Source organism: Chiloscyllium plagiosum, chromosome 16 (genome assembly GCF_004010195.1).
Source record: "Chiloscyllium plagiosum isolate BGI_BamShark_2017 chromosome 16, ASM401019v2, whole genome shotgun sequence".
In the NCBI taxonomy this organism is placed as follows: Eukaryota; Metazoa; Chordata; class Chondrichthyes; order Orectolobiformes; family Hemiscylliidae; genus Chiloscyllium; species Chiloscyllium plagiosum.
Window position 1 is genome coordinate 50,431,429 of NC_057725.1, and position 22,332 is coordinate 50,453,760.

General features: G+C 39.0%; 1 protein-coding gene across 2 annotated transcripts; it reads right to left on the bottom strand.

Annotated features, from left to right (window-relative positions):
• Window positions 1-4,356: 4,356 nt before the first annotated feature.
• gal (galanin/GMAP prepropeptide) lies at window positions 4,357-19,394 on the bottom strand. 2 transcript variants are annotated; one of them, XM_043706381.1, is made up of 6 exons: window positions 19,249-19,394; window positions 18,920-19,000; window positions 16,308-16,362; window positions 12,435-12,521; window positions 11,939-12,016; window positions 4,357-5,362 (listed from the first exon to the last, which is right to left on the bottom strand). In XM_043706381.1, exons 2-6 carry the CDS (start codon window positions 18,998-19,000, stop codon window positions 5,304-5,306), a joined length of 360 nt encoding a protein of 119 aa, XP_043562316.1. In that variant the 5' UTR covers window positions 19,249-19,394; the 3' UTR covers window positions 4,357-5,303. The 2 variants fall into 2 exon arrangements, with proteins under 2 accessions (XP_043562316.1, XP_043562315.1); XM_043706380.1 differs by having other exon boundaries at window positions 16,308-16,365.
• Window positions 19,395-22,332: the final 2,938 nt, after the last annotated feature.

The following is a 22,332-nucleotide window of genomic DNA, read 5'->3' on the forward strand; positions in this document are numbered from 1 at the left end:
GGGCAGTCGGCTTGTGAGGAATGGTCTCTGGAGTTACAGAAATGACAATTGAAAGGATGGTGGAGGTGAGTTGGAGGAAAATTAGAAATGCCGCACCGAGAAGAATGCCATGAGGTAGCGCAGGCGACAAGACAGAAGTTTGGTTAGAGCCATTCAGTTGAAACTTGCATTTATATCGCACTTTTTACGGCTGCAGCACGTCACAAACCACTCCAGCCAATTGTCCTTTTAAAATGTCCACATTGATGTGATGTAAGAAACATGGAGGCCAATTTTGCACAGAGCACACGCTCACAAACAGCAACGTGATAATAGTTAGATAATCTGTTATTGTAATGTTGTGAAGGGTGAACATTGGCCAGGACTTTGTAGAGTTGGTTGTGTTGTTCTTCAAAATACTGTCCTGGGATGTATCCAAGTTCAATCCCTGCAGTCTTGAATCTAGAATCTTGTGATTTAGAGACAAGTGTTACAAACGGAGCCATTATTGACAGCTAAAGCATGGTCGATTCTCTTGCTCCTCGGATGCTGCCTGACCTCTTTTTCAGCACCACACTCTGGACTCTGATCACCAGCATCTGCAGTCCTCACTTTCTCCTCGCAAGAGGAGAGGGCAAAGTGGAAGATGGAGAAAGTTATTGGAGAAGGGAATGTAGGGAATGAATGGAATACTGTGTAGTGAATATGAAATAGGAAGATACTTTAAAATTCTCAGTCTTGCCCCAGAGTTGATGGTTACCTTGAAGATGCATTGTCAGGTCCTGAACTATTCAGTGTGTTATGTAAGTTGTCAATTTGCTCTCCTCATCACGAATAGAGGATACGTGGATATAGATTGCTTTGTTAATTCCCAATGGCCCCAAATTACTGGCCAGAGTTAGCAACTTAAAGTCAAAAAGATCATTTGATATTTTTAAACTCGTGTAAAAATTACAATCACCTTAAGATGATCCTGGACATGTTACTATATAATTGATCTAGTCAGAATATCTCTATTTTACTAGTTGAATTTTATACAGGATATTATAATAGCAGCATCTATTATAATAACATCCCTGTATATACACATTCATTTCTTTTTTAATATTTATAAATTACACATTTAAACACACCTACTCATGTTTTTTTGCAGAATTAAGAATCTTAAATGTTGGGAGCTTCTGAATTGTAACCTATGTTGGAGAAATTCAGCCTAATGAATCAGAGACCACAAATGAGGATCGCGGTGAAATTGACAAGCAGTTTACTAAACAAGGCGATATCACGGAAGAGAAATTGGCCAGGCTGACACAGAATTGATTCTCTGCACAGGTGGCCAGATTGCTCTTCCCAGAACAGAAGGTGCAGGCATGCTTTATAGGGTTAGAACATAAAGGTGATAATTGTAAAGCAGTTACAGTACAATGGTGAAAATTGTAAATTGATTAAAACAAGAATAAACTGGAAATTAATCAAACGTCCAGCAGCAGCAATTCATTTGTAATTTACACAGGAGATTCCAGCCATCTTTGTGAGTAGTGAGAATGTCTTCTCGAGAATTCTTAATTGTATTTCCCGTTCGCGTGAAAATGCGTAAATGTTCCTTCTCCTGGCATCTGGGTCTATCCATTGTGTTTTTCCTGCGAGCAAAATCTTTCGGAGTCTCTCGGTCTGCCTCTTTGTTCATGCGGTATCGGTTTCAATGGGAAATGAGCCTGTCCTTAGGCTATTGGGACTGCAGTACTAATCAGGGTTGGAAGCCTGAAACCAAAAGAAAATGCTGGAAAATCTCAGCAGGTCTGGCAGCATCTGTATGGAGAGAAAAGAGCTGACGTTTTGAGTCTAACTGACCCTTTGTCTGCTGAGATTTCCCAGCATTTTCTCTTTTGGGTTTCAGATTCCAGCATCCGCAGTAATTTGCTTTTATCCAGGGTTGGGAGCCTACTGTGGAGGTTATTTGGGAAGTGTATTCTCTGGTCTGGGAATAGCTTGGCCATGTCTGGTTTCTATGTTAGCCCATTTGGCCAAGACTGGGGCATTGTGGGTGTGTTCTATGTGTTGGCAGGCTTGATTTCTGTGTTTCGCTGACCTGCTTCTGTGTTTTTTATGCCATGGGTGGGCAGGCTAGCAGATTTTTCTCCCACAACCTAAAACTAGTCAATTATTCTAATGAATAAGGTTTTCTAATCACATACCCGTTAAACTCAGAATGTTTATTTTTACTATTAGATTTTGTACTTAAAATAAGATTCATAAAATTACCCATCTTCTTAATAATCTGGTCCTTCAAAGCACGGAGACAGAGTTATACATAGATTCTTATTTAAATAGCTTGTTTGGTTTGAATTTTGTAGGCCTGGACATATAAGGCAGCTTATTTGTAGTATCATTAATTATTAAGAAACTGGATCACATGATCTACTAGTATTGGCAACTAGAGATATATGAGACACTAATGTCCATTGTGGGAAAAGATCTGCTAACCCACAATAGGCCCACAAAAGCAAAATTGGCCAAACTGTACCAAAAATACCAGAAGCTCTCAAGCCAAATCAGACAGCCCACGCAGACAAGAGGATACACTTTAAGCTCGTTAACAATGACAGAGCACCACAGATATCTCAAAGCCCCAAGGGCAGTTTCACAACCCAGCAATACCAAAGCCACACAAAGAGCAGGTCAGACAGCGAGGCACCAGCAAGGACATGATCCAGGAACAGGACATTGGAAGCACCTCACCACTTCAGAGGAGACATTAACACCTACCTGTGAAGAGGAATGGAACCAATGACACTGTCAGGATGTTGCATTGTGTGAAGGAAAAGGACATTCATCCTATAACTGTTTTCCAATTAGCATCCTTGTAATTAGATTACTCCATTTCCAAATACATTGTAGTTTCTCAATCACCCTCATTGTGCGCATTACTATAAAACTGGTCTCATCCTCAGCTCTGGGAAGAGAAATCTAATCTATCTGTACAGACTGTCAGTTTTGTGTCAGCCTAGTCAATTTCTCTTCCAGCAATTGCTTGCAATAAACTGTTTGTCAATTTCACTTCGAGCTGTGTTTTGTGATCTCTAACCTATTGGGCAAATTTCTCCGACAATAATGTTAAAAGATCTGTCCTGTTTCTTAGAAATGTTTGTATTTAAGCAAGCCTCAAATAATTAGATCCATGAATTCCCTGAAAGCTGAAATTATCCTGACTACTATTCTCTGAAAGTATTCTAATAGATTCATCATTTTTTTTCAAGGAGTGAATTGCTTGTCACTTGGCATTTGGCAACATATGGGAAAGGCATTTAGCACTAGAGTAGCATCCAGAAGCTTTGCAACACTGGTATGGTGATGTGGGTATTGACTATTGGAGCATTATGGGGAGGGTATGTGGGGTTTAACTGTTGTATAGAAGAAAACCTGATGGAAGATTTGGGGCAAGGTTCAGATCTGGTAGCACTCAGGCAATTGTGATCAGCCAGCACTTTGGAGCTAATTATGTGTATGACATCACTTGATAGTTTGTTAAGTCTGCCAGAAAGGAAAGAAAATCTTTACCATGACATGTACTGTTATACAATGAATAGAACATTACACTTTAATGACGCACAATGCAATATTCAACAACTAAGAGTTATGTTCAAGTTATTCCCTTGTTGCAGGTTGGATTGTTCAAGCTTTAAAGCTTGTCTGTAAAAATTGCTTTAGTATATCTAGAGTGCCTCGAGGACCTCGTAATGGACTGTCAGGGAAATTTGCTCAATAGGTCAGAGATCACAAAACAGAGCTTGAAGTGAAATTGACAAACAGTTTATGCAAGCCATATGGCTGGAAGAGAAATTGACTAGGCTGACGCAGAACTGACAGTCAGTACAGGTAGATCAGATTTCTCTTCCCAGAGCTGAGGATGAGACCAGTTTTATAGTAATGCGCACAATGAGGCTGATTAAGAAATGGGAAACTACAATGTATCTGGAAATGGAGTAATTAATTACGAGGATGCTAATTGGAAAACAGTTATCGGATGAATGTCCTGTTCCTTCACACAATGCATCATCCTGACAGTATCGATGGTTCCATTCCTCTTCACAGATGATAATGTCTCCTCTGAATTGGGGAACTGATTCCATTATCCTGTTCCTAGAGCATGTTCTTGCATGGTGCCTCTCTGTCTGACCTGCTGTTTGTGTGGCATTGGTATTGCTGGGTTGTGAAACTGTCCTTGGGTCTTTGAGATATCTGTGGTGCTCAGTCATTGCTAACGGGCTTAATATGCATCCTCTTGACTGTGTGGGCTGTCTGATTTGGCTTGTGAGCCTGCTTGGGAATTCTGAGTCTTTTTGGTACAGTTTGGCCAATTTTGCTTTTGTGGGCCTATCGTGGGTTAGCAGATCTTTTCCCACAATTATATAGGTATGTTATATTAATATTACATAGGTAAGGCAAATTAGGAAGCAGCGAAGAATTTAAAAAATACATTAATCACCCACTATGCTGAGAGCAATGGAGATGATTAATTATTGGATTTAGTAGCTTCAGATAATTAAGAGCACATTAGAAGATTAAACAATGCATTTATTCAGTCTTGTCTTCAGAAATGTTTTTTCACTCAACTGAAGGAACATTCATTTTGTTGTGATTGGTTGTTGGGTGGTCACAAGGTGGGAGGAGACAATGAAAAAACTTGGGAAAATTGACCAAAGGGACTGTGTTGAGATCAACTGTACATTTTGCCTGTACATTAAAGGCATAATATTATTCTGAAAGACATTTGATTACCCCTCCAGTGAAAGATTGAATAATGTGTCAATATAAAGGGATTGTACCATGTCTCTGACTAATGTTTCTATTATGCTACTCCACATGTAACCCTTTGAATTTATGTAACTGTTGTAATGAAACGCCCATTTAATATGGGAATATAGGTTAGTTGCTACAGCAAGTCCTTCTTACTGAGGCATGAAGCGACCTGTTAGCATTTCTTGTTGTAATTGAAGGTACACTGATGGGCTAAGAGAATAACAGCAATAGTTAGATACTTATGGACCTCTCAGTTACTTTAGTGCTGTTTTGCAGAGGAAATTTAATTGAGAAAATAAATTCTAAGCTGTGAAATACAGTTGTTGCAGGTGCTAATTTTATTAGTTTTCACCTTTTCAGTTTGGGAATGCAATTAATTTCACAAAGTATTGATCTTAATACTAAGTCAAAGGTACTGGAAGTTGATTGAGATTTCTGATATCAGTTATATTTGATTTGTTCACTGCAGAGATTGGGCTGCAGTCACTGATTCCATAGTTCACATTCCAGACGAGTTGCTCCAACTACGGTTGGGGAACTTCAGATGATAATAGTGATGGCAGATTGTCAAGGGCCCCAATCTCTGAAACAAAATGTTCAGTACAGTCAAATTCACAACATGGAAACATTTTATTGGTGAAGCAAAGTTGAATACAATCTTAAACTTTTTTGCAGTTTCCATTGTGTAAAATTGTAATATTGTTCTGGGAACATAATTATCTTTAAATATTTCACACGAAAGCCAGAGACCAGAGGCCAATCTTTAAAAAAAATTAAGCCATAAGCATGGAAACAGACCCTCTGGTCCAATCAGTCCATACCCACCATAATCCTAAACTAAACTAGTCCCATGTGCACTTGGTCCATATCCCTCCAAACATTACTTATTCATGTACTCATCAAAACTTTTAAATGTTGTAACTGTACTCTCATCCACCACTTCCTCTGGAAGCTCATTCCAAACGTGAACCACTGTGTAAAAACGTTGCCCCTTATTCTAAATCCCATTTCAAACCCTTCATTCTTGGTAAAATCTTGGTAAACCTTTCTGAGCCTTCTCCCTTCTCCAGCTTAATTATATCCTTCCCATAGCTGGGCGACCAGAACTGGTCATGGTAATCCAGAAGATGCCTCACCAATGTCTGGTACAATATCAACATGATGTCCCAACTTCTATATGAAGGCAAGCGTGCTAAACACCTTCTTATCCACCCTGTTTACATGTGACCGCCTTGTGGTGATGAGATTACTGTCAAAATTCAACAGATTTTTAAATGATACAAAGTCTAAAAAAAAAATTGTAGCATCTCTAATTTAGCTTGTAACATTGACTCTAACTATTCGAAGGCAAAAACAATAAATCGTTCTATATTGTAATCCCAGAAAAAAAAAAGTATATTTTCAAGGTATTAACCCTATTAATTCATCCTCAGTATTTCACAAATTTTAGGTTGCCACTCACCAACCCCACTTCTAATTAGACTTTGCTCAATCAATTCAAGCCTGAATCACACCACAACTTGCATCCCAGTATTGTATTCATCTCACTTTCCTACATTTCGTAATTTCTAATCATGTACCTTAATTATTTATGTTGGACAGGATGTAAAACATCCAATTGTATTAACTATAATTGATACTAGTCAATTGTCTAATCCATCATCATTTATAAACAAAAGATAGTCAGTCCCTGGGTTGCGAATGGATTTTGTTCTGGAGTCTATTTGAGAGTCTTTGTACAGAAGTTGTAATACAATGCCGGACAATGCAAAGCAGTTGTTAGTAAGTACAGGAAATGTTTGAATGTTGGGTCTTTAAAGTTACATCCTTATATGGTTTGTGTTTGTAAGTACAAGCATTTTGTAAAAAAGAAGAGTCGGAGATCTCCAACGTACAACGTAGCTATTCAGTCTTGCTCATCTCACCTTAACTATTCATTGCTGTCAGTAAAACATTGGAACTGCAACATGAGAAGGGCATTCAACCGAGTATGCCTTGCCATTCAGCCATGATCATGACTGATCAAATACTTCAATGCCTTCTACCCATCCCATCCCTATAAATCTGTAGGCTATTGTTAATTAGAAAATACATCAATCATTTCCTTAGGCATACTCAGACTGAGCTTCGACAGCCCTTTGGTAGAGAATTACAAATGTTCACAGTTCAGTAAAAACAAAATTCTCATCCTGGACTTAAGTGGCATCCACTTATTTTTAAATTGTGTCCCCTGGTTCTAGACCTCAACCAAGGGAAAACATATTATCTGCATTTAGCCTGTCTATCCTTTTCGACATTTTGTAGGATTTGAAAATATAACCTCTCATTCTTACAAACTCTAGGGAATACAGGACAGTTTGCCAATCTTTCCTCAAAAGAACCCAGCCATCCTGGGAACAAGTCTGGTGAAACTTTATTACACTCACTCCACAGCAATATTATCTTTCCTGAGACAAAGACACCAAAATTGGGCATAGTACTTCATGTGCAGTTGAATCCAGCTCCTAAGCAACTGCAGTGAGACTTCACTATGCCCACAATCAAATACTCTTGCAATACAGGCTAACATTCCATTAGTCTTCCAGATAATTGCTGTTTTTCCATATTAGCCTTCATTGATTTATTGACAAGGACATGTCTCTTTGCATATGTATGCTATCAATCTCTTACCATTTAAGAAATACTCTGTGCATCTGTTCCTTTTGAAAAAGTGAATAACACTTTGTTGTAAACATTGTATTCCATCGCCTATGCTCATGCTAATGCACTAAACCTGTCCAAATTCTCCTGAAGCTGCTTTACACCTTCCTCACAATGCACATTCCCACTCAGCTTCGTATCATCCAAAAGTTAAAATATTAAATTTTAGAGGTTCCCACCTCTAAAATCATTGACATAAATAAATGAGAACAGCTGGAGCCCAAGTCTTGATTCTATGGTACTCCATTAGTCACAGCCAACATGAGAATTACCTATTTATTCCTACTGTTTTCAGTCTGTGAACCAATTATTAATCCATGCTAGTATGTTAGTTCCCATCCTGCATGCTTTAATTTTTCTAACCAGCTTCTTGTGGGTATTTTAATCAAAAGCTTTATAGAAGTCTAAGTGTACTGCATCCATTAGCCCTCCTGTATCAGTTGTTAGTAACATCTTTCAAAAAAGAACAGAACTCCAAGTTCATCAACATAATTTGCTGTTTGCAAATCCACCTTGTCTATGTGCAATCAGATTATCTAAGCTTCTATTAAATACATCCTTTAAAATACATTCTCACATTTTTCTGACTGCTGATGCAAGGCTAACAGGTCTTTGGTTCCCATGTCCCTTCTCCCCACCAGCCCCGCCATCGCTCCCTTCTCAAATAGTGGAATGACATTTTCTACCTTCCAATCTTCAAAACATATAGAATCCAAGATTACCAACGCATCCACTATCTCTATAATCATCTCCTTCAGCACTCTGGGATTCAGTCTGTTAAGTCACAGGCACTTCTCAGCCCTATTAAATTTCTCCAGTACATTCTTATTAATTCTAATTTTCTTTAGCTCATTCTCCCTATTCGTTGATCTTTATTTCTGAGAGATTTCTTGCATCTTCTGTGAGAAACAGAGTAATTGATTAGCTTCTCTGCCATTTCTCTATTCCCTGTTATAAAATCTCCTGATGGTGCCTGTACTGGATCTACATTAGATAATTGTTTCCTTTTCAAGCATTTGTAGAAGCTTTGATAACCCATTTTTGGTTTTTTGCTCGATTGCATTCATATTCTCTTCTTTCCATCCTTACCAGTTTCTTCGTGTATTTTAAACGTCTCTAAATTCTCAGATTTATTGCTTTTTTTTGGCAAGTTTGGGTCTTTTCTCAGATCCAACCCTCTGACTCAGCATGGCCCTCTTTACCTGATCAACCGGTCTATCTTCCTTCCTACCTATCCGCTCCATCCTTCACACCGACCTATCACAATAACCTACCTGCATCCACCTATCACCATTTCACCTATCGTTTCTCCAACCCCACACCCCTATTTATTTCTCAGTACCCTTCCTCCTCCCCAATCCTGATGAAGAGTCCTGACCGAAACGTCAACTCTTCTGCTCCTCGGATGCTGCCTGACTTGCTGTGCTTTTTCTGGCGCCACACCTTATTGACTCTGATTCTCTAGCATCTGCAGTCCTTACTCTCTATTCTTTTAATGTTATACAATCCCAAATTTCCTTTGTTAGCCATGGATGACTGACCTTGAGTTTTTGCACCTCAAAGGGATACAGAGTTGCTACAAGTCACAATAGTTCTTTAAAGACTACCATTGGCTATTACAGTCATACATGTTAATGTATTTTTCAAATCCACCTCCGCCAATTTGTGCCTCATGCCTTCATAGTTTTCTTTATTCAAATTTAATACCCTTGCTTCAGAGTGAAATAATTCACTTTCAAACATAATGTAAAATTTTGCTGTGGTCACTGTTAGTTAACCCTTTTCATTACATAACCCGAGATGTAAAAGTGTGTGTCCTCTAGCCCTCAACATACTGCTTTGAAAATCCCTTCCTCATACTCCAGAAATTCATTTTCTGTAGTTTGTGCACAGTTGGTTTGCCCAGTCTTAGTGCACACAAAAGTCACCTTTGATAATTATGTTGCCCATGCCACATGTTTCTCTCTTCTCATGATAAATATTAAAGCGCCAAACTACCATTTCCTTTGATGCCTATAAATAATTTCAACTAATGTCTGCTGTGTCTTAGCTGTACCCAAAAAGATTTCATACAGGGAATCTTAGAGCGGTCAGGACTCAGAAGTTTAACAATTTTAGAGCATAATTATGTCCTTTCATGCCTGTTACCCACACCACATCCAGGTCCTGTGATAACATGGGTTGCTTTAAGCAAAACCAACCATTCTTCCCTTGCTTGCTATCGATAATTCCTTTGTCTGCCTGTCTTTTCTGACTCCCTGGACTCTCCACAGAGAATTTGTTTCTAAGTATGTAAGCTAAGCTTGAAGGCTTGTTTTCAGATTTTACGTCACCATACTAGGTAACATCATCAGAGTCTCCGGTGAAGCGCTGGTGGTATGTCCCGCCTCTGTTTCTTTCTTTCAATTTTTTCTTTCTTTCAGATCCCAACAACAGGAGTTCTTTGTTCTTCGAATCAGAGAGCCTACCTTACTAATGTAGTGATTCCATCTCTTATCACTGGCACATCTCCACCTCCTTTTCATCATTCTTCCTAAAATGTTAAATAGCCTTCAACATTCATTTCCTTGTTCTGATCACCATGCAGTCATATATCTGTAATAGCAATTAGATTATACCCAGGTATCTGTATTTGTGCCTTCAGATCATCACCATGAGAGAGTGACGCATGCATTCAAGGTATCGTTCCCTTAAAATTTGTCATCAATCTGCTTTTGAAGCATATTCTGTGTGACTAAGCTTATCTTTTAGTCTGAGTCAGCGGTTACTTATTTTACTCAACTCGAATCCAACCCTTTTGGTAAATTTATTTAATAGTTTCAATGCTATTTTGGAAATCTTGCATCCAATTGTCGATCACATCCATCTGAATTACATGCTAATTTGATGTTATTCTTTCATTTCAAAGTCACTCTCATCCAAATCTCTAATGTGAAGCACATCATATTCTTTCAACTTCAGCAAACCTTATCAAGTCACAATTCACCTTTTGAATAAAAAAAATTGTTGGATTATCATGGATTCAATCACAAGCTCAAAACCAATCCAGTGCACATTTCAACATCATGCATCAAAAGTGGGTGAATGATTGCAATGCAGTTCTTTTGCTGAATTCACTCATCTGACAGCATGCCTCCAAAATATCATGTGGACCAACTGTTTTTTAAAAAAAGTACTGAATATTGGCTGTCACATGAAAAATGAGTTAGAAAGAATGTACAGTGGGATATTTGGTGTAATTTTAGCTGCAAGTGTGATCAACAGTAACATGTTTATTGGCAGATTTAAAAAAAAAAGTCTAAAAACAAACCGAAATTTGGTAATTTCTGCAATTGTCAAAGCAAAGGTGATGTGATTGCTTCAGACCATTTGGATTTAATGATCCGATATTTGTAAACGCATAACATGTAATGTTCAATATATACAGAAGGCTAGTAGGACTATAATTCAAAAACAGAAAGTGTAATTTAAAATAAAAATCACTAACTTTTGCTCAAAATGGTCAAGTTACTTCACCAGACAAAGTAATCAATATTTAGTTCAAACACAGTAGCGAAGTTATGAAAAGTCCTTATAGTATAATTAGTTATCATGTATGCAAATATTCCTAATTTTATGTCCAGGTTAAGTTGGGGCTCTTGTGGCACAGAACTGGTCTCCCTGCCTCATTGTCCCACCTGCTCTAAATATGTATCATAACAAGTCTGAACAGATTGATTAAAGATATCAACATCCAACCTGATCAATCTTACTATCTTTTAGTTCTTATTTCACTTACTTTGCATCTAGTTGAAAGTTTACCACCCAAAGGAGTTTTTGATTTTAATTATGTGTAGCAAATCGCAAATATAAAATTTTACATTCAACTTTTTTCAACCAATTTGTACCCAATCGGAAACCCATCCCACCTACTGATATCCATAATCAACTAGATTAACCTTTTTTAGTCACCAACTATCCTATGCTATGGCCATGTTTCTATTCAAATACCTCTCACTTGCCTTTATCCAATTCAATGATAATTACAAAATTTGCTAATTTAACATAAATCACATTTTTATTTTATCCACAATTACCATAGTTATCTTACATATGCAATATCTAACAAAAAAAACTTTAATGCTACTGCTACCTAAAACATTCATTAATTCATTTATCTCAAATCTGCCAATCTTGACTATCTTTTATTTAATTGAAACGTTTCCTGACCTTGCAGTCATTTATTTTGTCACACTTACATGAATGGATGATGTTCATTGAGTACAAGCTTGGAAATTAAGAGTCCAAAAGAGTCAGTGAACAGTTGACGCAAAATAAATAGGAACATAAAAGGAGGAGAGCATACCGCTCACATTTTAATTAGATTATGGCAGACCAGAATGTTGCTTCACTTCCTTTGGTTCCAAATTCTCCTTTTATATTTAGTATAGAATCTGCTTTCGGTATCAATTAGTCCTACCTTTTAGATGCAAGTATACAAGAAATTCAATGGCTATGCGAGCAGCACTTTCATCAGCAAGGTTTTGTAGCAAGTTACCTGAAAAATTGCAAATTAAGGTTTATCATATTTAATCTAGAAATTTTTTTTTGTTCAATAAAGATTGCTAACATTCTGTCATAAAACATTTCCAAGCTAGATTGATGAATCAGATAGTGTAAATAAAATCCCAACAATAGTTCACAAAGGACAACTGATATGTAATCAATTTGTTACACCAACCATTTCTATAATTCTTAATTATCAGAAAGTCAGACACTTTTGCCCTATCTAACTCATCCTACATATATGCTTTTCATTGTAATTGAATATATTATTCTGTTTTGATTGAGAGATCATCTATCTATTTATTTGTTCCTTCTGATTTAGGAAGTACATTCACAGATTGTAAAACTAATTTGTGGCATTTGTTTTGGTCTGCAATGTAGGGATGAACTAATTGACTACTTTCTCTTACCACGCTTAATTTCATCTTCAAGCTGCAGTTCACGTTTGCCAGCCAGGCCATTCTTGTCACTTAAGGATCGGTGATTGTCCACAGCATCTGTGATTAGGACAGTTACCAAAAGCAACATTAAGAACTTTTATTAATCTGCAATACCAAAACTGTTCAACTAAATTGCAGAAATGTAATGTTTATGGCAAATGATTTTTCAGAATAATTTAGTGTTTAAATTTAATTTCATGTTGCTTGATGAAACTTAACAGTTCAATATCTATCCATTTTCGATAAGTTCTCACACAACATATTAGCATATTTTTAAAGACAAGTGTACAAGGTCATGCAGGTCTCATTGCACCTTGCCCCTTTCCCAACCTATCACCATTTCAGCTAATAATCTGGCTTTTTTTTGCTTCCAAAGTGAATGATTTCACATTTATTCACATTATGCTGCATATGTCATGTATTTGTCCACTCACTTTACTTGTCCATCTTTGTATCTTCCTTATAGTTCACACTCTTACCTGGCTTTGTTGTCTGCGGACATGGAGATGCTGCCATTTAATTTCTTCATTTAAATTGTAATGTATGGTATTAATAGCTGGGGTCAAGCACTGATTCCTGCAGTATCTCAATAATCACTGCCTGCCATTTGGAAAAAGGCCTGTTTATTATTCCTTTGTTTACTGTCTGCAAACCAGTTTTCTATTCATGGCCATACAATACCCTCAATCCCATGTACTTTATTATTAAACAGGCCTTTTTCCAAATGGCAGGCAGTGATTAGTGAGATACTGCAGGAATCAGTGCTTGACCCCAGCTATTAATACCATACATTACAATTTAAATGAAGAAATTAAATGGCAGCATCTCCATGTCCGCAGACAACAAAGCCAGGTAAGAGTGTGAACTATAAGGAAGATACAAAGATGGACAAGTAAAGTGAGTGGACAAATACATGACATATGCAGCATAATGTGAATAAATGTGAAATCATTCACTTTGGAAGCAAAAAAAAGCCAGATTATTAGCTGAAATGGTGATAGATTGGAAAAGGAGCAAGGTGCAATGAGACCTGCATGACCTTGTACACTTGTCTCGAAAAATATGCATGCAGGTGCTTCAGGTGGCGAAGGCAAGTGGCATTTCCACCTTCACCAAGAGGATTTGAGTATACATATTTCTTCAAGCATTTCAAAACCTCATTTAAATGCTTTTTTAAATGGTTGGAGATAGGTCATACACTTCGATACATTTCTGACCTTGGCATCAATGAACAATGTAAAATTTCCAGCAGTAGTCTGGATACCAAAGAGTGACATGAATCATAGCTATTTTATCCACTCCTTAATCCATTTTAGATTTATTCTATGAACATAGAAAAATTGTAACTATTTTGTAATGAGAGATATCTGCACATGCTATGTTAAGTTCACAGTAAGAAATCAAGAATTGTTGAGAACTACGAGGTCAAACAAATATCACTATAACAGATCAAAAAGAATTTGTACATGCACTGCAATGAGATATTGTCATTTAATTGACCCGTGGTGTGCCACAAGGTTCAGTGCTGGGTCTCCTGCTTTTCATCTTTTATATAAATGATTTGAATGTTAACATAGGATGTATAGTTTGTAAGTTTGCAGATGACACTAAAAGTGGAGGTGTGGTGGACGTGAAGAAGGTTAAAACAGAGTGCAATGGGATCTTGATCAGATGGGCCAATGGGCTGAGGAGTGGCAGATGGAGTTTAGTTTAGATAAATGTGAGGTGGAAAGGCAAATCAGGTCAGGACTTATACACTTAATGGTAAGGCCCTGGATATGTTCCTGAACAAAGAGACCTTGGAGTGCAGCTTCATAGTTCCTTGAAAATGGAATCTCAGGTAGGATAGTGAAGAAAGAGTTTACAATGCTTTTCTTTATTGGTCAGAGCATTGAGTATCGGAGTTGGGAGGTCATGTTGCGGCTGTACAGGTCATTGGGTAGGCCATTTTTTGGAATATTGTGTGTATTTCTGGTCTCCCTCCTATTGGAAGGATATTGTGAAACTTGAAAGGGTTCAGAAAAGATTTACAGGCTTGTTGTCAGAGTTGGATGATTTGTGCTAATGGGAAAGGCTGAATAGGCTGGGACTGTTTTTCCTGGAGTGTTGGAGACTGAGGTGTGACCTGATAGAGATTTATCAAATCATGAGGGGCATGGATAGGGTAAATAGACAAGGTCTTTTCCCTGATTTGGGGCGAGTCCAGAACTAGAGGGCATAGGGTTAGGGTGAGAAGGGAAAGATATAAAAGGGACCTAAGGGGCAAATTTTTCACACAAAGGGTGGTGCATGTATGAAATGAGCTGCCAGAGGAAGTGATGGAGGCTAGTATAACAACAACATGTAAGAGGACTCTGAGTGGGTATATGAATAGGAAGGGTTTAAAAGGATATTGGCCAAGTGCTGGCAAATGGGATTAGATGTAGTGAGGAAATCCAGTCAGCATGGACGAGTTGGACCGAAGGGTCGGTTTCCATGCTGTACATCGCTATGACTCTACTCATCTCTCCCACCCACCAAAGAACTAGGGTTCTGTTCTTTTCTTCCTCCTCACCTCAATACTTGTTTGAAGCTCATTACTTCTAATGTTTTCTAGCTTTGACCCAAATATTTAACTTTGTTTCTCACTCAATGGATGTTGCATGACCACCAACATCTGCTGTTCATTTAGAATGCTCAGCATTTGCAATGTTTTATCTTTTTATATTGGAGGAAAGTGGTTTATTATCCTTGGCTTTTTAGCCAGTGCCTATTCCATCAGTATAACCACTGTTGTATCTTACCTGTAAAAAAAATTCTAGCTGCTTCAACAACTCAGTTGGTAAATACACTGCCAAAAATGACAGCATAGGAGGCTGAGGGGCGACCTTATAGAGTTTTATAAAACCTTGTGGGGCATAGATAAGATGTATAGCCATGACCTTTTCCCTAGAGTAGGGGAGTTCAAAAGTCGTGGGCATAGGTTTAAGATGAAAAGGGAAAGATTTAAAGGGAGCTGAGGAGTAATTTTTTTCCTGCAGAGAGTGGTGCATGTATGGAATGAACTGCCAGAGGAGGTGGTGGAGGCTGGTACAACTGCAACATTTAAGAGAATGGATATATGAATAGGAAGGTTTAGAAGGATACGAGCCAAATGCGGACAAATGGGACTAATTCAGTTTAGGAAACCTAATCAACATGGGTAAATTGGGCTGAAGGGTCTGTTTCTGCACTGTATGACCTTATAGTGCAGCAAACACCCAAGTTAGACCTACATTTCATGCAGCCTGAGCTGATTTCAGCTAAGACAAGTGTATGAACAATTACCTTGGTCACGTATAGACAATAATGTTTGGCACATTCACAACTGATTATTAATTACTGTTTCCTGATGGAAAGTGCATAAAACTAAGGAAGATACTAGGGCAGATCACTTGTAGAGCTGATTTATCACAAAATAATTCATAAAAAGGTCAAAGTCTTTAAAAAAAGATAATGATCGAGATAGTTCAGATTTTTTCCTGTAGATAGGATTCCACCAATAATCTGTTATGCCACACATATTACACTAAGATATAGCCAGAGAATAGTTTCCTAAAAAATAAAATTAAGGATACGGACACTTCTTGGAAGGCGAACATTTATGGCAAAGATGATAATGGGCTATTTACTGGAACTACCACCATTATGGTAAAAGATATTCCCACAATGCTGACAAGTGCAGTATGCCACCAACTGAAATACTGTTAAGATATTTAATTGACAAGGAACATTACAGCTTAGGAATTGAGATAAAAGATTGACATATCTTTAATGTATTACACATGTACAACATTATTTAGCACTTGCTGAAAGAGTACTCACGTGGTCCTAGTAGGTATCCTGCACTGTTTAATGTCCACCCCCGTTTATCCTTTGCCTGCTACACAAATATTTTATTATTACCTTTTCGGTACCCTGCAATCTACTAGAATAACAAAACATCCATGTATATTTTAAAACTTAGCAACTATTACCAGCAGGAAAGCTTACATTGTACTAGTTCCCATTTAAAATGGTGAATAAAATAGAACAATATAGAAACAAGCTACAATCTATTTAATGACCTGTCATCTTCTATGAATTGACATATCAATAGTTTTCTGGTCCTCATTTACAGCTAATAAAAGAAAAAATCTGCCATACAAAATGTTTCATTTATAATTTGAGGACTGAGAATTTCAAAATACAACTTTGAATAAAAGAAAAGAATAGTTGGTGAGATATTCAGCAAGATGCAGTGGAAATTTCAAACTGACATAATTTGTAAAAACATGGGTTTGACAACTTGAAAGTAGAGTCACAGGTAGATAGGATAGTGAAGAAGGCGTTTGGTATGCTTTCCTTTATTGGTCAGAGTATTGAGTACAGGAGTTGGGAGGTCATGTTGCGGCTGTACAGGACATTGGTTAGGCCACTGTTGGAATATTGCGTGCAATTCTGATCTCCTTCCTATCAGAAAGATGTTGTGAAACTTGAAAGGGTTCAGAAAAGATTTACAAGGATGTTGCCAGGGTTGGAGGATTTGAGCTACTGGGAGAGGCTGAACAGGCTGGGGCTGTTTTCCCTGGAGTGTCAGAGGCTGAGGGGTGACCTTAGAGGTTCACAAAATTGAGGGGCATGGATAGGGTAAATGGGCAAAGTGTTTTCCCTGGGGTTGGGGAGTCCAGAACTCAAGGGCATAGGTTTAGGGTGAGAGGGGAAAGATATGCGGGGCAACTTTTTCACGCAGAGGGTGGTACGTGTATGGAATGAGCTTCCAGAGGATGTGGTGGAGGCTGGTACAATTGCAACATTTAAAAGGCATTTGGATGGCTATATGAATAGGAAGGGTTTGGACGGATATGGGCCGGGTGCTGGCAGGTTTGTTTGGGAAAACTGGTTGGACCGAAGGGTCTGTTTCCATGCTGTACATCTCTATGATTCTATGACTGATTGGATAAAAAGCAGTAGATGTGCATTGAATAAAATAATGTTTGCAAAAATAAAAGAAAAACATGATCAAAACAATTGCAGGATACTAGCACTCATAACAATATTCCATCCTGATGGGAAAACTGACCCAAAACAATAGGACCTGGTGAGCAATTTTAAACACACATCTTGCAGTTAGTTAAAAATAGCCTGGTGATATATTGATCTGTTTTGTGAAAATTCTGATTTGAATGTGCTCTTCTGAGTAGGTGGGCAAAGACACCAGTCCAAAGCCAACTGGGTGCAATGAGGTCTCAACTGTATTGTTTAACCTTAACTTGAATGAATAACTGCCACAGCTTTCTTGGCAAATAAAAAGGCAATGAGAATATGATCTGGGACTAAAGGAAGCCACTTTTCTTTATCCTCCTTATCAAGCCAGAAGAGGTGCTTTTCCAGACCTGGGAGAATGTTTTGGTCACCTCTATTCTGGGGTTGGAGTTGATCTCTTCCCTCACAGGACCCTCCCAAAAATGCTTGCTTATGACGCATCTTGTTTAAGAACCTTTTCTTTATGGAGGCCAATAGTGTCTTCCTGTTTACCTGCACTCGCGTACATTTGCCCGCTGTCACCTTTTGTCCACTTTGGGCAAGCAGCTACTAAAGTGTTGAGATATTCACTTTTGGTTGTTATCTGACACCGGCACAAATCCTTTGGGCAGTAAAAAAATCACCTTTTAGGAGAATCGAACCTACACGGTAGGTTTGTTCTGAGCAGCTCTTACCGAACTATCTGCCTCTCTCGCTCTCTTTCCGCCTTCACCATCTCCGAATATTCCCTGAACGCGCTCTCAAATGCACATGTTTTAGTGACGCTTATTGCAAGGTAAAGTCAAAGATCCTACCTTCATAATTATCGTATAGTTTCCAAATCATAGATAGATACGCAGTATGACATTTTGAATAGTAACGTTTCAACTTATCCTTATTTAATAAGCAGCTGTCTGCAACCTACTGTAATCCTCCTCTTCCTAATTTTGAGTATTTATTTTTCCCTTATGTGTTAAAATAACCTCTGGTATGCGTTTAAAACACTACTTTCGTTTCGCATTTACTGGTATTCAATCAGTATTAACATAGTCGTCAGTATGATTATACTCAGTTACATTTTTTAAGGAGGGAGTGAGGACTGCAGATACTGGAGATCAGCGTCCAAGAGTATGGTGCTGGAAAAGCACAGCCGGTCAGGCAGCATCCGAGGAATAGAAGAGGCGACGTTTTGGGGCAGAAGGGCTTTATGCCTGAAAAGTCGACTCTCTGCTCCTCGGATGTTGCCTGACCGGCTGTGCTTTTCCAGCAGCACACTCTTCAACAATTTTTAAAAGCCAATCCTGCATTTAAGTAGAAAAGGGAAATGCCGCTAAATGGGCAGCGTTAGGTCCGAACTTACACAGAAAAACGTTGAATTAAATGATACATGAAGCATCCGAAATAAGAAAGTAGGAACTTCATAAAGAACTCACCGAAAGGACGAGCCCGAAAGAATGGGAGACGGCGGCACACAAGACTAGAGACAGACAGAGGACACTGGCGAATCGCGGCATCTGAAAGCAGAGGGGAAGAAAAAAACAGCACATTTCCTACAGACATATCCCAGAGAAAAAGAGAACATCATTTTAAGACAACAACGTAAATTGAAAATTATAGGTCTGACTATTGTGATCTTAGGAGAAAGTGAGGACTGCAGATGAAGAAGGGCTTATGCCCGAAACGTCGATTCTCCTGCTCCTTGGATGCTGCCTAACCTGCTGCGCTTTTCCAGCAACACATTTTTCAGCTATTGTGATCTTACCCTGTTTTTCCTCTGAGTATTTTCTTCTAAATTCGACGATGTGATGTTACTGCTTCTATTGGTTGAAGCCCCGAGTATTGCTGAAATAACAATTTTGTCTCTTGACGAGAGCAATGTCTATCATCGCAGAAGTTATTGCAGAGAGTGCAGCGGGCTGTGTATTTATATGCGAAACCAATCGGATCATCAATCTTTCTTCAGCGTCACGAGCTCTATTTTCTCTGTATGTCACCCCCATTAGATCGAAAATTACACCAATTAAATGAAATATACTTTTAGGTAATTTGGCTGCAGATAGACACGAAGCAGATAATTACATTTGACGAGTGCACTGTCCCAAAGGCTGGCTGCCCAACGCGTAAATTGCCTGGTGTCCGTTAGCTACGAATTGCCACATCTGACTTTGAATCAAACACTTTGTTTCCATGAGTATTAAAATTATTTTCTATCCTCTTCAGAACTTTATATTTGCCGCGCGTGACATGTACACTTTCTAAATATTACAAAAATGTTAGCTCTCCTTTCTCAGAATTAGATTATCAGAATTTTTTTTTCTCTTCCCCATGACGGGTGAACCGACATTGCAGCTCAAAATATGTGATTTCAATTCTTTTAACCCTGGATATAATTGGATATAAAAGCACGTTGTTCCATGTCATTACTTATTTCCAGAGTTGTAAATACAGGCCGTTATCTTAAGCTGGTCACAATTTCTGTTGTAATCAAGGTTTACTGCCTCAGAAACATCTTTTCATTCGGTTGCGGAGTTGGGCAATTTTAAAATTTGAATGATGGCCGTGTACAACCCAGGCTCATAGTCCACAGTAAATTAGGTCTACAAAGCAGTAGTATTTAGATGACACCAAATTTATGGACTCAAAACTTTTGAAAGTTTTAGGTAAAAGGAACTACTGAAGAAGATGTGAAACTTCACTCTTAAGGTTCTGAAAAAAAAGAATGTGCAATCATCCTGGAGTTCAGCATAGTAGGAGTTTGTGTGTTGAAGATCACTCACGGAGTTCACCTTGCTGCACGTTGTTTATTGTAGTTATAGATAATGATGACAGAAGCTCCAACTCCTTTTCTACCACACGGCTGAGGAGGAATCACTCCCACTCTTGTATTGGAAAGATTCGGAGGTTGACAACAACTTATTTAGCTGGATTTTGACCATCAAATGGAACTCTGACTCAATGGCAGAGACCCTGTCCATTGTACCACAAAACTTCCACTAGGGATCCAGTCGTATTAAAAATGTAAAGCTTAAAACAGCTGTACAGAATTCATCCATATTACAGTAAGAATTTGTTTTGGTATAGTTGTTCATGTCCTCAGAATGTCTTGAAGCCATTTATTAGATTAGATTACTTACAGTGTTGAAACAGGCCCTTCGGCCCAACAAGTCCACACCGCCCCGCCGAAGCGCAACCCACCCATACCCCTACACATCTGCCCCTTACCTAACACTACGGGCAATTTAGCATGCCAATTCACCTGACCTGAACATCTTTGGACTGAGAGGAAACCGGAGCACCCGGAGGAAACCCACGCAGACACGGGGAGAATGTGCAAACTCCACACAGTCAGTCGCCTGAGGCGGGAATTGAACCCGGGTCTCTGGCAGCAGTGCTAACCACTGTGCCACCGTGCTGCCCATTTACATCCAATTCAATTGTGTTATGATCAGGTGAGGAGGGGTGATCTGCTTCTCTCAGTTTATTCTCTTCTTGGTTAGCCACAACATTTTTAAAAAGAATACAGTGTAATTAATTAGATCAAAATTAAGGAGTAAAATGCAAGGTTTTCTTGAGTGAAGGAATATTCTTCTTCGGCTACAACAGTTTAACCATACATATCCTGGCGCAATTTTAATAGAGGGACAGAAAGGGAGAATTGCGTGAGACTGAATATAGACAGGGAATGCAGCTTTGCATCCTAAGATTTCTCCCAGTGACCTGACCGACATTATTCTTAAAACAGCTACACCAGAGGCATGTGGCTCTTCATGGGAACTTCTTGGAGATAAATTGTGCGGTACTTAAACTATCTTTAGTTTCCTGGTTGCTCAAAATCCTTCTTTTTAAATTTATTATCTGTGCCTATGTGTTTGATGTCACCTCTTTTTAATCGTTCTCTTTCGCTCATTCTTCCGCTCAAGAAAATCTTGCACTTTGACTCCCTAATTTTGATCTAATTAATTACCTTTTGCTTAAAGGATAATGGCTGTGTTCTTTAAAAAAGTGTTATCACCATCCAAGAGGAGGATAAACTGAGAGAAGCAGATCATCCCTTCTCACCGTGTGTCGTATCCCGAGAATGAGACCCAGGTTCAAGTCCCACCTGCTAGAGAGGTGTGCAATTATATATCTGCACAAGTTGATTCGGGGCGGGGGAGGTCAGACTGCGCAAGAGTTAACATGACGACGTTTCTTTTCAAAGGTGCTGAATGTTTACTTCCAATATTTTCTGAAATTATTTCAGATATTCAGGGGAACTAGATTGGGGTGGGATATCCGTTTGGCATGGACGAGTTGGACCGAAGGGTGAGTTTCCGTGCTGTATATCTCGATGACTCTGAGTCTAAACCTTAAAGAAAATCCCATGTGATGTTCGAGACCATGGGCGGCACGGTGGCACAGTGGTTAGCACTGCTGCCTCACAGCGCCAGAGACCCGGGTTCAATTCCCGCCTCAGGCGACTGACTGTGTGGAGTTTGCACGTTCTCCCCGTGTCTGCGTGGGTTTCCTCCGGGTGCTCCGGTTTCCTCTCACAGTCCAAAAATGTGCAGGGTCAGGTGAATTGGCCATACTAAGTTGCCCATAGTGTTAGGTAAGGGGTAAATGTAGGGGTATGGGTGGGTTTCGCTTCGGCGGGTCGGTGTGGACTTGTTGGGCCGAAGGGCCTGTTTCCACACTGTAATCTAATCTAATCTAAACCATGTGACAGCGAGGCGAGCGCGCGTCCTGCAGTCGAGCCGCACGTGCAGTCCCGCACTTCGTTCAAACGTAGTTGGTATTCGGAGCGCGTGGCTTTAAGTGAACTGCCGGCACGGGAGTCCTTAACCGGGGGGGTGCGGCGGTAGTC